We start from the raw sequence: 17,389 nt of genomic DNA, 5'->3' as shown, positions 1-17,389 counted from the left end.
TTGTGATTGACTCACCAAATTGAAAATATCATCAGACTTGTAGCAAGTTTAACAGCATTTGTTTTATTTTTATTTAGTTGACAATGCATAATTTATTCATGGGACAGGCTTAATAAACTGGCTTTATGATGCTGAATGAGATTACCTCAAAACATAACAGTACAGGCAGTTACCGAGATTACCACCTTTCTTTTGTAATGTCTTATAAAATATATATTGTGAGAGGTAGACCTAATGAAGCAGACAACATCAGCACATCAGCAGGAAAGGAAAACCTACTTCTTTTAACACATACAATCCCAATTTCTAAGCAAAATGTATACGTTGGAAGATTCATACCTTCACTGGTGTACTTGTAAAGGTATAAACACCTCTACAGCTATTCTGTTCAAATCATGGCAACATTGTCCTGGTCCTAAATGACCTACTTGTCTGTTTGGAGAAAAACTGCAGTCTAGTATACTCAGTGATGAAGAGGGTGTAAAGTGATTGAATGCCATGTTTACAGATGTTGCTTTGATGCCACTCCCGGTTGTGTGTGCTAGACACCCTTCATCTGCTTTAAATAAATAATGGTGATGAAAAATCCAGGTTCCTGCACAAATTGTACATCTTACTCTAATTTAAATTTATGTCCGAAAATACTGGCGTTAAACATATGATGTTACATGATAATGATGACTCTATAAGTAAACATGAATAAAACTCAGAACTTGAGTATAAATTAAGATGAAAACACAGTTTTGCCCAGTCACAGCTCCCTTCACGCCATTATTTCTTCTTCTTCTCCTGAGTGGTGTTGAACCATGAGTCTAACAGCTTTTTCATGTAATACAACTGCCAGGCATGTACTTGAACAGCAACCACCATGATGAGGTACATAACAGTCACTGCAGAGAACCCAAAAATAAAGCGGTAGGCCTTCCCATGGCGGTAGAGCTGCTGCGCTACGGGAAACATCTCCATTCCCCCATAAATGAGAGGTGCCACAGAGAACAGCCCTGCGCTGATCATGGATATGACCAGGTAACTGATATTGTTCTTCGGAAGTGACAGGCTGCTGCAGAGCAGGGGGAGGAGGCTGAGCAGGTAGGGGTATTCCCACTGGTACGGCATGGACACAGTGTCATGTGACACAAGCTGGAAGTGGCTGACAGTCATCTGTGCCGCCACCAGCAGCCATATGAGAAGGTGGACCAGGTTTAACTTCCGTACCTCTGCCTTCAGGGAAGCACTGTAAAATGGATAACAGGACAGCGAGGTGTATTAGTGATCCTTGTTGCTATTGTTGCTGTTCAGAGAAAACATTCATATTTAATGGCCGACATCAGGTACAGATAACGGCTACTTACCTCATTTGGTATTGTGGAGCCACTCTCTCTCTGTGTTTAAACTCACTTCCATTGGTACCAGCAGCTCTGGGGCCAACACGTGATGTCATGTTGACAGAAACCTGACACACAAAACACAAAACAGAACAAGGACTGCAACTATTATTTTAATTATTTAATTGTGTGGTCTATAATAATCATATGGTCTATAATATGTCCAGAAACAGTGCAAAAATGCCCCAACACAATCCCCCCCTTTACTCCCAGGTGATGTCTTCAAATTAATTTATAATGGCAGCAGTCCAAAGCCAAAATATACTACAGACATTCAAAGATGTTATCAGAGGGGAGAGAAAATTAACAATACCATGAAATCAACCAGAATAAACCAGACCGTAGTCTAACTCTGATTGTATGGTGATAATAACCATTTAAACAGAATATGACTCATTTAAGGCAGACTAGGTGTTGCTGTTGTAGCAGCCTAGTCAGCGCGTTAGCTGCTGTTGCTAGCTGACCTTATTCGGCTCTACCTTTAAACAGATCCACACTGTGTGTTAAATCTAGCGTCGTTTTATTGTCAGAGATTACAATAACGACGACAACCACATAAAAATATGATAACTAACAATGCTTACCGTGGCGTATGTCTTAAACGTTTGGCTGAGCTCCTCGTTTGAATTTGTACTAACAAAAGATGTGACAGATGGATGTAAATATTTCTGCGCAAGCGCAGACTCTCTTCAACCCAGGGACCTCCTACCTCAGCATCAGCATCTCTTCCTCCCTTAATACGCCCGTGGTTTTGAAGCTGGGTCAGTGCGGATGGTGTGTCGGTCGAACTACAGCAAAAACTACTGAGCATCTATGTCATCCATGTCACATTGACTTACCTTATACATTTTTATGGTATCCAGCTCTCAGATTGATCATCAACCAGGTTATTTTACCATTAGGAAATCACACTTGAAGTGTCAACCAGTATGGGTGTGACCCGACAATCCTGCCGACATTTTTCAGTAATTGGCCTTTCTTACAGTCTCTCATGGAAAACCCCCCCACAGTAAACGTAATGAAGCAGTTATGATATGATTTACCAGCCTTAGTCAAATGGGTTTGATATGCTTTCTGTGAGCTCAGAAATAGAAATGTCAACAACAACAGTTTTTTTAATTAAACAGTTTTATTTAGAAAAAAACAACATGGACAATAACAAACATTAAGATCAAATCTTTGGTTACAACGACAATAATAGCACCATGGTTAAAAGGAGAAATATACATTTATTTTCCTTTAAAAGGTTGTCATGCTGTATGTCCTTGTCACTGCATGTACTGGACCAGCAGATAAAATAATAAATTATTGACAGAACTGTTGTTATAAAATTGCTGTGACTTTCAAGACAATACAAATGTATTTTGTACTCCCCATAAACGTGACAGCAGGACACACTAAATGTATCACACCAAGGATGCTGTGGAACTTAATTTGGTGTTCTCATTTAAACAAATAAACACACCAGTGGGACTTCATAACAAGTCTGCTGTAAGTGTTTCAAAACAGCAATCCATAATTGTGTTTTCCAAATATGACACCTTTTTATGTATAATTATACTGCCATTCCAACTAAAAATGGATTAGGCTTACAAAACAGTTACACAATATAATTGGTTGAATTTTAAATTAAAAACAGTAAGTAAGGATATATTTTATATTAACTTATTACTAAAATGATTTTGATTTGCTTTTAAATTAAAGTAATCAAATTTAGAGTCTTGAGATCAACACTGCTTAATCTCTGTTGAGTGTTATATTGTAGTTACATCTGTTTGCTTTCTGATATTTACCATTTATCACTTATACCTGCGTAATGCTGTATAGTGTGGACTTTGCTGTATATTGTGCTGTAATGTTTAACATAGTGTATGGAGTGGTTTTCATAGTTCAGGGTAATATGGCGTGTTTGTTTGACCTTTGCATTTTTGCACAAAAAAATGTTTTCTGTACAGCACTACACCCATAGACCTATATGCAAACATTAAAACATTAAATTCATATTACATTCTTACTCTTCAAATCTCACTCACGGGAGCAATTGTCAGTCATCAACATATATCATGCATGAGATTATTTGATTTTGACCATCTAACCTTTCTTGTGCTATGCTATAAGTGAGCACATTGCCATTAAAAGTTGTCCCTAGAATATGTACTTCAGACACCTGAAGTAAAAGTAATTTAGGTTAATCCCACACTGTATTTAGCATTTTCTTCTTCAGTAGGGATGATTGAGAGATTTATACATTGAAAATCTGAATTAGATTGTATACAATTAACCATTTCCCAAAAATCAATGTCGTCTGCAGGTTACACGACCAGAAGTGCATTTACCTCTAAAACATGTACTGCTGTAATGCATTTCATTCTCAAGAAGTCATTTTACATCCTTGCCATCATCAACAGAGAGACAAAAACTGTACTTATATAAAGGTATGCATGCGAAAATATAAATGTCCTCCCAAAATGAACGTTCTACTGTATTTCACATTCTTCACCCTACATGGGGTAGGCTAGCTGCCAGTTTTGAAGAGGTGAAGGGACAAAGTTTGACACTGTTGCAACAGTGTAACCAAAATTGTTTGTTTTCTTTTACATACACTTCACTTGTTCCTTTAACATGTTTTCACACTCTTACGTTTCTTTTTGCAATCTTCTGTATGAAAATACATCTACAGCCATCTTTGGTTGTTCTTGAATGCCTTTCTTGAATTCCTTTTTATACATTCTTTTATACCTTCAAAGCTGTAAAAGAAAACATCTTTGCTCTCCCAATTACATGGCTATAAGGCTATACACTATAAAAGCTGCCGTATATACATACCATCATATACCTCAGATTTTCCTCGAGATATTTTATCTTGTTCTCTCATCTCTGCTGACAAGATCAATAGTCTGTTGACTTTACATTAACAAGACTGCTCAGTCTAAATTGGTTTATGATTATGTTTTATATTGTACAGAAATATGCTCCCATTTTGTTCCCACTGAAGCCTCTCTCTCCCTGGAGTTTGTGTTTTACATCGGATATAACAAATACCCGGAAAAGGAGGAGTGCACATACTGCCCAGCATAAAGTCCTGATGCCTGATCTGAGGGCAGCTGAATATATACAGTGTCCCCAGGTTGTAGAGGTAATACTGCACTTCCTGATGCTTGATCTAGGAAACCCTTTTTGTATTCGTCATATGTATACATCACTGGCTCATTGTTCCTCATCAAAGCCACCCACACATTAGCTCCTTTGCAATGAATGTGGTAGGCAAAGTAATAAATTCCAGGCATGTCACAGGTGAAAATTCCTGTCTCAGGGTTGTAGTTTTGGCGACCATTGTACAACAGCTTGTCAAAGACAACTGGAGTGTCCACAGGTGGAAAGGGAGTTGTTGCTACAGCTGTGAATGCTGGCATTTCCAACCCACTGGCACCCATTACTTCTGCCCCATTGCCTCCATACTTGCCCTTCTTACCATAACTACCAGCCTTAACACCATCTAGTCCAGGGCCCATCTGAGAGAGGACTCCAGCCATGTCGGGAGAAAGACCAGGTTCTCCTGGGGGGCCTGGTGGTCCAGGAGGGCCGGACTGACCTGGTTGTCCAGGGGGTCCTGAGGAGCCATCTTTTCCTGGGGGTCCTATGGGACCAATAAGACCTGGTATCCCCTCACCTGCAATGCCTGGTGAACCAGGTGGACCACTGTCTCCTTTTTGCCCCGGAAGACCAGGAGGCCCAATTGGTCCTGCTGCACCGTCCATTCCAGGGATTCCTTTAGGACCTTGAGGTCCCCCTTCACCAGGTAACCCACCTTGTCCTTTTGGCCCAGGAAGGCCTGGAGTGCCAGGGGTACCAGGTAGACCTTTATGCCCACCTTCTCCCTTGGGACCACTTGTTCCTGGTGGACCTCTTGGTCCTGGTTCTCCACGCTCTCCAGGCAGACCATCCTTACCGGGCATACCAGAAGGACCAGGCTCACCCTGAGCTCCATCAAGCCCTTTAGGTCCTCCTTCTCCACAGTCTCCTTTAGGACCAGGTGCACCTAAACCTCCTGAGGGTCCCATAGGGCCTGGAGCACCTGGTAGACCATTTGGTCCAGGAGGTCCAAGCATACCAGGCAGTCCTCCATAGCCCTTATCTCCTTTTGTTCCTGGAGGTCCTGGTGGCCCACTCATACCTTTGTCTCCCTTTGGTCCTGGGAGTCCTGGTTTACCAAATCCAGGCAGTCCTGGCTTTCCTGGCAAACCTGGTGGTCCTGGATGACCTTTCCCACCTGGCATGCCTGGCTGTCCTGGTAAGCCATTTTGACCTGGTTTTCCTTGACCAGGTACACCTGGTGGGCCAGGTTGTCCTCCTTCACCAGGTGGCCCAGCTGGTCCTTGCTCTCCAGGATGTCCTTTCTCTCCTGGTGGTCCTTGTGGTCCTGGTGCCCCATTTAACCCAGGTTTTCCGAAACCAGGCAGCCCTCTTGGGCCAGCAGGGCCTGGGAGCCCTGGGAGCCCTTTGTGACCAGGTTGTCCTGGTTGGCCCATCCCCTTGTCTCCTTTGGGTCCTGGTAATCCTGGAAGTCCTGGCAGACCTTTGTGACCTGGCTCTCCTTTAGGCCCTGGTTGGCCTGGTAATCCCTGTACCCCTGGTTTACCTATTCCTGGTAGCCCAGGTGGTCCAGGGGGACCATGAGGCCCTGGTTGTCCAGATGGCCCTTCTTCACCTCTAGGGCCCATTTCTCCTTGTGGTCCAGCCTCACCATTTCCCCCTGGCTTGCCTGGCTGTCCTGACAAACCTGGTTTACCCACTCCAGGCACTCCTGGTGGACCAGGAGGTCCGGGTCGTCCTGCAGGTCCTGGCTGTCCATTACCTGGAGGTCCAGGAGGCCCTGATGGTCCCTCTGGCCCAGGTGGCCCTGCTGGTCCTGGCTCTCCTTGGGGAATTCCCTCAGCGCCACTAGGGATTGTCTGACCTGTGAAGCGTGAGATAAATATTCAACCAGAAATGATGAATCTGTGGAAAGCTTTGGTTGTTGCCAGAAATTGCCAAAAGCTGTTTCTTCCCTGGTGCTTCAGTATAACAAATAACTTACTATATGCCATTCAAAATAAAGAAACATTCCCTCGTCATGTTTCAGTAGGTCATGTCACATGTTTCAAGATTGTTGAAAATTTGGACTTTCTCACCTTTGTCTTGGCCACCATTATAGCCGCCCCCTTTACGAGCATTTTCTTTGCCCTTGTGCATGGGCATCTGGGGTAGCTCCTTCCTGTACTGGGGATACTGCATATAGGGCACCTCTTTTCCAAGGTACTGCTGCTGGGGAAAGCCTTCTTTGCCCATGCCCATGTGTTGGAGGTGCTGCATCGGCTGGTATTGCTGAGGGTGTTGCTTGTGTCCATAGTATGCCCCACCGCTCACATAAGTAAGTACTAGAAGCTGTAGCAGTGTCAGGAAGAGGGGGATAGGGAGGGGAGGCATGGCCGAGACCTGTATGGAAAGTAGAGAAGACAAGATATGAGGGAAGGCTGCATCTGTTTTTAAATCCTTTATATTAGTTGGTAAATCAAACATTGGTATTGTAGCTGCTTAGCATTTCTTGATCAGGAACCTTCAGGTGTATGAATCAAGTGGACAACCTTATTTGCAAATGCAGGCAATGGGAGGTCACACTCTGTCTCCCTCTACAGGATATACATTGGAACGACATGCTGTGTGTCAACAATGTAATATTGCTATAGGCAGACACATGTCAGAAAGTTGTTCATTTCTTTTTCTGCTCAACTTTGAAATAAATGGGCTGCTTAAGTCTATGCAATTTACAGTTGACTGCCGTTGGCATTTCTACCAGTGTGAAACTGAATATTATTAATATTATAATAATTATTCTAGTATTCAATGAAACCACCATAAATTGTATCACTAACAGGAAGCCATTGAAAAGTTTCTATTAAACACATTTGTTGTTCATGTTTTAAAGCCTAAATTTGTCAGCCTTTGTTAGGCTTTGTTGTTATTTCGTTTAGTACCTTTTCTAATTCTATATCATGAAGTAATGCCAAACAAATCATCAACAAAAATCTATTTGAGTTATGTTGGACTGATCTCTTTGGCAGACCTTTCGTGCATATTTCTACTAAGGAAAAGTTGAACAATCACTTGGACTTGAATGGAAAAGGCTGGGAATTCTTCAAAATCCTGCTAAAGATGATATATTCTTAAATATAAGACCATATTCAGCTTTCAACTCCCTTTAACTACCAAATGTTTCAGAAACGTTAAGTGACTCTATGAAGGCAGTGATACATCTTGGCTTTTGATATGGTGTTCTGCAACAAATAATGAGCCTAAGCTGAAATGTATATGGTACACTGTTAATGCTTTGCTGCACACACAATGTGTCACTCTCACAGGCTATGCTGGGATAAACTGCACTTATTATAATTATCCACAAGAGGGAGCCACACTAAATGTCACACAGAATATTATTTTCAATTCCCTTGATGTCCATATTTTGGACTGAAACTTAAATAATATAGTAAATATATTATTAATAATTATACCTTTGGGCCAACTGACTAAAGATGCTTAGGTACATGAATAATCAGTGCTACTTTCTGACTTCCCTGCAATGCACCTTGCAGCTTTACAGAGGTTAGGTGTGCAGTCCTGTCACTGTACTGATAAGCGCATATTTACAGAACATATTTCTTTTTATGTAAGGACAATGTACACAATGCAGATGATTGAATTCCACCTCCCAGTTAACTCACTGATGTGCTCACCATTCGCTCTGGTATTAATAAGAGCATTCTTGTTGTTCCTGCATTATTGCAACATATTCGGTCAGGCACTGAAATACACACAAAATATATCCCAGAACAACAAAACATCTCATTAATGACACAGTAATTCCAGTAAGAAGGGGATACAGGGAGGAGTATTGTGAAACATCTAAAGCCACTTGCCTGTCAGAGGCAACACACATCCAAAAACAGGACTTGTAACACTGCTGAGGAAGAATCAATTATTTCGATAGTGCCTGTCTAATGTCTGATTTTGGCCTGCATTCAGACGTCAGGTCCAACAAGTTCATTTTGAACAAACACAGTTGCGCTCCAGTTCTGCAGTCAAGACCTCCTATTTATGTCTTAAGTCCCTAGGTTTTCTGCTTCAAATGGTTAGTGACGGAGCACGGCAAAGGGGTTTTCTTTGGCTCTGCAGTCAATGAATAACTCACTTTTAGCTGCTCCTTTGAGTGTCCACTCATTTTATTCAGTCATTCAAGTCAAGTGCCATTTCCATCCTAGTCTCAGTCTACTCATCTCCTGCCACACTCCCCATCCAGGTTCAACTGCAATCCCAGTCCCAATTTTATTACAACTCATCTGTGGTTTTTATAATTCACATCCTAAACCACATCCTTAGTGTCCACTCCATCACTGGCTCTTTGGATCTGCCCTGCCCTTTGACCTTTTCTCAGTCGACTGGTGATTTTGACATGGCCGTGCCACTGTCTCCTCCGATGACTGCTGGCCTTTGAAAGAAGCCTCCTTAGTTTCCCTAGAAGCCAGACATGCCAAAGAGGCCAGAGGAATGCCACTGAGTTTTCCCAACAAGAACTGGAACCTATTTTCTCCCACTGAGCGGAAGTTGTGGTCTGTACACAGAAGTGAAGAAAATGAACAGGATTGATCTTTGAGTGTAAGGTGTGACACAAACTAACCTGAGCACCAAGCCTTTTCTATTGTCTGTGTGAGGCTGCGTCACTGTTCCCAGACTGTTACAATGGAGATAATAGTAAGAATGGATACTGCTTTGTTAAGAGGCTGAATAAGATGGGAGTGCATTTGAAGTGTGTGGCCTGAGGACATAAATAAGCAATCGGATGGTTATATACTTATATTTACGCTGTAGAAAGAGGTGCATTGATGCTAAGACATTTGTCAGATTAAATATTCAGACGCACTTTTGCCAACAAATATTCAAAGAAGAAATCCATCAAAAGTGTTTCAAAAGCCAGTTTTAAGGTTTTGTGAAAAAGAAGAGAAATCAAACTTTCACTCACTATCTAATAGCACGCCAGACACAGTCGCTCTTCTCCATTTTCCACAACACACAACAGCAACATGGAGAGGCTTTAAGAGCACGAGAGCCCAGACATACAATTGAATGTTCCCATCTGTACCTCATCTCTTAATGAGAACATGGAAATACTACTATTTTGAAAAATTAGATCTGATCTACAACTTGACACATCAAAATCATTATTGAAATGTGTGAACGTGTGTGCATATATATATATACACATAAAAAGGTTTAAGAAAATAATACTACCTTTTAGGAACGTCCCAGCTCAGTGTGTGTGTGTGTGTGTGTGTGTGTGTGTGTGTGTGTGTGTGTGTGTGCGTTCATGTATAGGTGTTTTTAAAGGGTTGGAAATATTCTGACAAAACTTACGACTACAGATCAGAGAGACCGTACAACGAGGGCCTGTTCAGTGTCACATAGCAACACCACAGCGTTGTCATGCCGACCGCAGAGTGATGGAAACACCTCCTGTCTTTACCTGGTGTGCTTCTCTCCAACACATTATTCTGCATAAGTGTTGCCTCCAGAGAACTACTTTCAGACTCTGACATAAACATTAACCAGCAGTTTCCACCTTTTAACTTGTTACTGGAGAACACAGACAGAAAGAAGAGTGCGGTTAACAAAAAATCCTACAAAATAACTTGATTTTAAAACGGTGGTGTCATCCCTCCATCTGCAGCTATACAGATGTCAGACATGAAGTCATATATAAAAGCACCACAGCTGTGAGAAGTCATGATGGCATGAGTAGCGTGTTGTGAGCTGTTTCTCACATCTGTACAATTTACTGTTTAATTTTTCACACTCTGGTGTCAAACAATTTGGCTCACTGATGACTCTCTGACAAGCAGTTATTTGTAACAGTGACTAAACAGGAACAGCAACCATGTTCTACATTTTCATGGGAGGCAGATGTCACCCATGTGTCATTCAGTTCACACCCTTTCCATACTGGTTTGTTTGTGAGGCATACATGCACACATACTGGAAAAATTGTAGACCAAAGAACAACCACACGATTTGTGCCATTATGGATTACAGTCAAAGTTGAAACCGTTTCTGATCTCAGTGATCAGGCATGTACCAGCACCAGAGGAAAAGTCAGGGGATCACAAAAGTCAACGGGATTTATCCTCTGGGGACCATAGATGGCCAAATGTTTATGACAATCCATCAAAAAGATTCAGAGATAGAGATAGAGAAAGTCTGGACAAAAGTGGTGACCCGACATTGCTGTCAGCCATGCCACTAGTGTGCCTAAAACTTTTTTTTTTCATTTACAACTATTGCAAATTTGCTCAGGCTATAAATGCATATATATATATATATATATATATATATATATATATATATATATATATATAGTATATTTAGTAAACAGTATATTCCTACGCATTTGTCTCTATCTAATCAGAGTGAAATAGCACAATATTATTCTTTTGCTTTATTCACACTTGCCACATCCTGTTGCCTTCAGAGAGTTCTGTCACTCAAACATAACCCAACACATTAACCATGAGATAACAGCCCAGGGGGACAAGGAGGTACAAATATTGGCAGTTACGACCCTAATTTTTCAACATCTGCTCCCAAAATCATGTGTGGCTGCTGGTCATACACCACTGAGCTCTCAGCATGTCCTGCCTGGCCCAGACAGTCTCAAAAATAAGCAAACCTCAAAGCAGTCTACAATGTATGTAATGTGTGTGTATGTGTGTGTGCCTCTGTTTCCCCGACTACTTCCAGATGTCCATCTTTTTGACATTTTACATAAACGACACACAGTAAATTGACCATCAGGTGTGTGACGCGAGAGGACTCACGGGCATCATGTGTCTGTAAGATGTTGTTTTTGCTGAGTCAATCTTCAACCAGCAGAAGCTGAGGTGTCGACTACTGCGGTTTATACAAGCTGAAATCTCCAGCATCTCATTAAAACCGCAGCAGCTGTGCAACCCCCTGAACAAATGTATAAAGGAAGAATAAGGCTATCAAGATATGAACCTCAGCTGATTTACCATTACATGCCAGGAGGAAGGTCTACATTACATCGACATTAAGCAGCTTCAAACCTGAAGGAGGAATGTAATTTTAAAATAGGCCCAATGCAAAGAACAAGAGAAAAAAGTTGACTATTTAAACTACAAATGTTTTAATATATTTATTATTTTTATTATTACATATAAGTTACTGAAACAGTAACAGGTTTGTGTAATGCTAAGCTCTAAGGTGCAGGTTTGCTTTAGTTTCAAGAGTTAAAGTTGGATTTAGGAGCCATTAATAAATGATTTCATCTATTTCAGTAACAAAGGCTGACATATTTTGGGGGAAAGGGAAGACAGACTGTAATCATATTGTCATTCTGCGTTAGAGCCAAGAGAATTAAAGGCACAAATAGTAACTACAAAGAGATTGTTAGGCCTTGAGACCCAACAGAATGTAACTAATGTAAAAGATATAGTTTATTTCTCCATAAGTTGGTGTAATTTGCATCAGAGCCAACACCTAACAATGTTGGACTGGAATGAGTAAAGAGCTGCTGGCTGATTCCTCACTTATGGAAACACACCTGTCTCTGGTGTCCTGGATTTATATTGCTTATGCACACACACAATGACAGAGCTCAGCTGATGGGACAGGGCAGCCAAACTCGTACAGTCAATGTGCAACACTTCCTCAAAAGGACTTTTTTATCTCTCCTCTCATGCATTAGACTAAGATGGAAATATTAGCTCTGTGTCTGTCCCCTTGTCTCCAGACACATCTGTCTATTCTCTCTCTTCTGTCAGATACAGACCGGTCTCCTCACACCGTCTCCCTTTCTTCCTGTGTGAACAGAGCCATGCCTGTTCTGCACCATCTTCACTCTCTGCCTCAATTCGAGTCTGTCTGCCCTTGCCGGCCCTTTTCTCCCTTTGGAGACAGCCCCGTTCAGTGACCTGAAGCCACTCAGTGACCTTGCAGGCTGGGGTGGAAGTCAGAGGCCGAGACTGTGTGTCTCTTTAAACCACCTTGTTAACAGAGCAGGGAGAGGCACTACAGAAAGGCCTGTAGTGAGTGATGAGATGTGACAGGTCAAATTGTATTAATCGAATTCAAAGATTTAAGCTCGAACAATAAATCTTTTGGTGCTTAAGTGTTCTTTCATGAGCACACGTGCATGTGTATTAACTTTTGCTTGTGCGTGTCTGAGAAAAGGAGCATTACAGAAGCATTTAGCACAAAAACTAGTCACTCATTCGGCCAAATTACGTAGGTCTTTAAGTTTCTCCTTCTGCATCTAACAGGCAGCCTGACCAAAACAGTGTTTAAATCCCACTGAACATGTTTGGAAAACCACTCTGCCTTCCCTCCCTACACCGCAAACCATTTACAAATTTAACCTTAAGCCAGTAGTACTCTTGCACTCAATCTTGGTAAGTGCCCTGACGTTGTGGTTTCTCAGTGAAAGGGAAAAACATTTGCAGCTCTTCAGCTCCCTAAACGCAGCTTTTATCACAAAGCACACCTCATAAAATTAACACCTCTTCAAGTCGTGCAGCAAACGTCCTCGTTCAAACAAACCTCGTACACAAACCAGAGGGATACAGCTACTCCACACACACACACACACACACACACACACACACACACACACACACACACACACACACACACACTGCCACAGCTGTGCAGCTAAATGAGCAACGTGTTTACTTCTTTCCCTCTACCATTATTCTTGCTTTTCATTGGGTCCTTTTGTCCTGTGCATTCCTGAAGTTTGCTGGATAATGTATGCAGAGGGGTACAATCCTGTATGCACACACACACACTCTATTTGAATGGTCACTTTTTGTGCACAGGACCAGCTATATTTGAAGGTCTTCTGTAGCACTTTTCACACACTCCATACACTGATTTTGTGCCATGATGCAATGTAAAATCAATGAAGAAAGGATGAAAGACACTCTATGCAAAATTATTGCTTAAAAAAAGTTTTAGTTTAATTTATTAGTTTAATTTGCACACAATATAATGTGTATTTTACTGTAGGTCCCTGAACATCATGCACACAGATCAGACCAGAGTACAGCAAATACAAAACTATGTATTAATAATAAAAACAAGAGCACGCCAATAACATGAAGAAGACATTTGATCTAATTTTTCTGAGGAGACTAGCAGATCTGTGCTGATGCTACATGTTTACAGCTAATCACCAAAATCAAAAATATTTCCTTATATTGTTCTCATTTATAATCATGCAGCTAAAGAACTGTAGTCTCTGTAAAATGCTTTGACTTGTATATCAGAACAGGATGGCTGGCCAGAAAACCCACATTGTCTAATGAAGACGCGTGTTTGCTCATCATAAGCTCAACTTACGAGCCCTGAGATCTTTTCCTCAGTTTGTACGTTCTGAATATTGGATCAGAATATAACCAAGTCATGAAGATTTCATGTCTTGGTGAGCGAATCATTCAAATGCCACTGTGACTGACAAGGCACCAAACAGATGAGTAATGACAGAGAAAGAGCATTAGAGACAGAGCTGCTCAGAGAAAAGACAGTGTTTGCTCTGCAGTCTCTTCTCACCAAACTGCTGCCCTTGCCCTCATCACATTCATCTGACAGTTTGGCTTCAGCTTTCTGCATACACACACACATGCACAGTAAACATCTGAATGCATATTTGCCCTCAGCACAGGCATCCTAACACAGATGGATGTACAGCACATACTTCAACTCTCTGGAGCCCTGGAGAAAGCAAACTAGGAACTAGGGATGCTGTGCAAGTGGCAGCCTGGGAAACACCGCTCTAGCTCAGGAAACGTTCTGCCAGCTTCACTCCAGGAAGATGATGTGCAAAAAAGATGCTAACTCCATAGCTTAATGCCATATTTATGAGCTATCACATTTAATTTCTGTCACTATGACACATTTATTGTTAAATGAGAGCTTCTGTTTGAAGCTTTAATCAAAGCTAAGGTTGGATACGTCAAATAAAAAAGTGAAAAAAAGTGCTGTTTTGAATGTTATAATAAGCTCCTATTCAGCCTATCAAATGTTTTTGCCATGCATTCCTGCCATATTATAATTACAATGAAACCAAACTTTAAGTTTACTCATTAGAAGATGTATAGGATGCATTGTATGTAGGCTAGCGGCAACTGACAACTGAACTCACAGAGTGCACAATTCATTAAAGGCAATAAAACAACTTTCAGGCAAATGTACAAGAAAATACTTGTATAAAATAAATAAACTGATAATATAATTAAAATCAAACGCACACTGTATGAAACACAGGATATAGTGAGAATAGGACCATGCTTACCTTTGTGAGTCGCCTTTTATGAGGAAATAATCACTGCCGTCAGACTAACAGACAGAATAGCAGGCAGACAGACAACCACACAGAAGGAACCCTGGGATATGTGCTCATAACAGACGCACACCTTGTGGACACAGTTTATATCTGCTGGAGGGTGGAGCCACTCCGGTGGGTGGAAGAGAGAGAGAGAGAGAGAGAGAGAGAGAGAGAGAGAGAGAGAGAGAGAGAGAGATGGGAGGGATGGAGACTTGACTGAGAGTAAATATAACCTCCCAAAAAGTTATAATTTATAGTGGCAAAACACGCTCACATCCCCCTGCTGAGAGCCCACAGTGGATGACAATGATAAACAGGAATGTTTCCCTCATTAATGTTGTGATCTATGGGCCACTATGTGCAGTAAAAAGAGTAATTGTGTATGAGGCCAGACACACTGGAGCTGGTTGTTTAAGATCACCTGTCCTGGCACACACCTGGGAAAAAAGGATGCACGCGCACACACACACACACACACACACACACACACACACACACACACACACACACACACACACACACACACATACTCATGCATCATTGTTCAAATTCAGTAAATATGTCATATATTGTTATGTAGTCTTTAAATGTATCATTATGATCTTTTTAGTAGAGAAGCAACTAAATATGTTTACCTTTCTGTTAATGACACTTAATGACAATTCAGTAATTCAGTTTTTCTGACAGCTGTAGCTCAAAGGTACTTTATAGACTAAGATTTAGTATTCAAAATATGACCTAAACAAGTATGATGTTTTGCTGTAATTAAACCTTAGATTTAACAGTCAAATAAAGAAGTTTTCTTCACTGGAATTGTGAACAAAATATATATTTGGATTTTACTGAACACTTCTTTGTTATGAATAGCAAATTCTTCAGTAATACAGGACATGAAGATGTCTGTGGCTGTGATACTTCTATCTCATACAGTCAAGGGGTGAATTTCCACATCAGTGTCCTAGAAATAAATTCCTGTTAGTAAGTCTATATATGCTTTCAGCGTCTCTCTCCGCTCTGCTAGGGTTCCTGCACACCCTGGTCGAGGTATGTTGATTCAAGGACTCGAAGGTTTTAAAGTTATTTTGTTTTTTTATGCCTTTATTCGACAGGGACGGCTGGGGGCGGGCAGGCGGGGGCGGGGGATGGCATACAGCAGGGGGCTGCAGGTCAGACTCGAACCCAGGCCGCTGCAGTATATGGGTCGCCAGCTCTACCGACTGAGCTAACCGGGCGCCCTGGATTTAAAGGTTTTATTGTTATATTCAGAAATAAACAAGTTATCAATGCAATGAAACTCTTGGTTTGCTATGTCTCTACCTGATGTTGTCAATTGTGCAGCCCTGCTGTGGGAATTATTTGTCTGGTTATCTCACTATGAACATGAGACATTATATTTAATACACTTTGTAACAAGTCTTTTTCTTTCCTTTGATTTACTATAAAGACATAATCTAAATAAAATGTGTTGTGTCACACAGCTTTCTGTTTTTTCCCCCTGGTAAAATCTTACTCTACTTACATTGTCACTTCGAGGGCAGGTGTACCCTACATTTCCACAGTGGGATGTAGTACATGCTATGAATGCTGTTAAAGAGTTGCTTTCTAATCTTACATTACATTACACTGCAATGCACATGAGAACCTTCTCCGGAGTAACATGTAGGTCACTACCTCCATCGCACTATTATGGCCCTTACTAAAAATGTTGTTATTTGGGTAACATTACTCCAATGATGTTCCCTTGTGTATTTCACAACGTGAGCAGTGCGGTTGTCACAAAAATGAATCACACAGATGCTCAGAGGTGTGTCAACGGTTGTCTGTGTCCCTGTGACTTACCTCCTGTCTCAGCTCATGGCCTCCATTTCAAAAAGTAACATGTGACACACATACAAACTTGTCATTACTCGACAACTGATCAACAGCTGTCCCACTAGTCTATAAAATGTATTAAAAGTGTATTGAATGAATAATTGTGTACATAATGGATGTCCAGAACATAACAATATATGTACCAGTCGAAGGTTTTGACACACTTTCTAATTCAAGTGAATGGGTGCTACAACTACAGTGTATTCATTTTACATTAATGCATCGATACTGTAACTTTTGATAGATTAGTATATTTACTACTGTAAATACTTATGTATTATTACCATTAAGTAAAATTTGGATGTGGCACTGTAACTAAAAATAGCATATTTGATTATCCATTGGGATTAAAAGTATTATTCTTATTTAAAAACTTCAATATAGTACACAGACACATAAAAAAGTCTATTTTGCCATATTTCTGTGTCAGTCATTTGATGATCATCTTCCATTGGTTTAAATTCAACATCAGTATTTGTCTGGAAGCAGAAGGAAAAATAACATCCTTACTTTTACACCTGTCATAGCAACAGTGTGAAACATTTGTCAGCGTTAAACGTGGTGAAAAGTGGTCTGATGAGCACTTAGAAGGAGCATTCAGTCACAGCCACGGACTAAAAATACTCTTTTTCTCAGAGGTTCTTTGTTGGTGTGTGACGACGGACACTTTCCAGGGCAGTTTTGACACCTGTCTACAACAACT

General features: G+C 41.0%; 2 protein-coding genes across 2 annotated transcripts; both read right to left on the bottom strand.

Annotated features, from left to right (window-relative positions):
• Positions 1-43: 43 nt before the first annotated feature.
• jagn1a (jagunal homolog 1a) lies at positions 44-2,052 on the bottom strand. Its single transcript, XM_051403856.1, has 3 exons — positions 1,970-2,052; positions 1,353-1,453; positions 44-1,234 (listed from the first exon to the last, which is right to left on the bottom strand). The coding sequence occupies exons 2-3, from the start codon at positions 1,439-1,441 to the stop codon at positions 772-774; spliced, it is 552 nt and encodes a 183-aa protein (XP_051259816.1). The 5' UTR covers positions 1,442-1,453; positions 1,970-2,052; the 3' UTR covers positions 44-771.
• A 442-nt stretch (positions 2,053-2,494) lies between these two features.
• col8a1a (collagen, type VIII, alpha 1a) lies at positions 2,495-14,891 on the bottom strand. Its single transcript, XM_051403834.1, has 3 exons — positions 14,782-14,891; positions 6,557-6,860; positions 2,495-6,342 (listed from the first exon to the last, which is right to left on the bottom strand). Exons 2-3 carry the CDS (start codon positions 6,849-6,851, stop codon positions 4,406-4,408), a joined length of 2,232 nt encoding a protein of 743 aa, XP_051259794.1. The 5' UTR covers positions 6,852-6,860; positions 14,782-14,891; the 3' UTR covers positions 2,495-4,405.
• Positions 14,892-17,389: the final 2,498 nt, after the last annotated feature.

Source organism: Dicentrarchus labrax, unplaced genomic scaffold (assembly GCF_905237075.1).
Source record: "Dicentrarchus labrax unplaced genomic scaffold, dlabrax2021, whole genome shotgun sequence".
In the NCBI taxonomy this organism is placed as follows: Eukaryota; Metazoa; Chordata; class Actinopteri; family Moronidae; genus Dicentrarchus; species Dicentrarchus labrax.
Note: the sequence above shows the minus strand (reverse complement) of the source record. Positions and strands in the feature narration are given on the sequence as shown.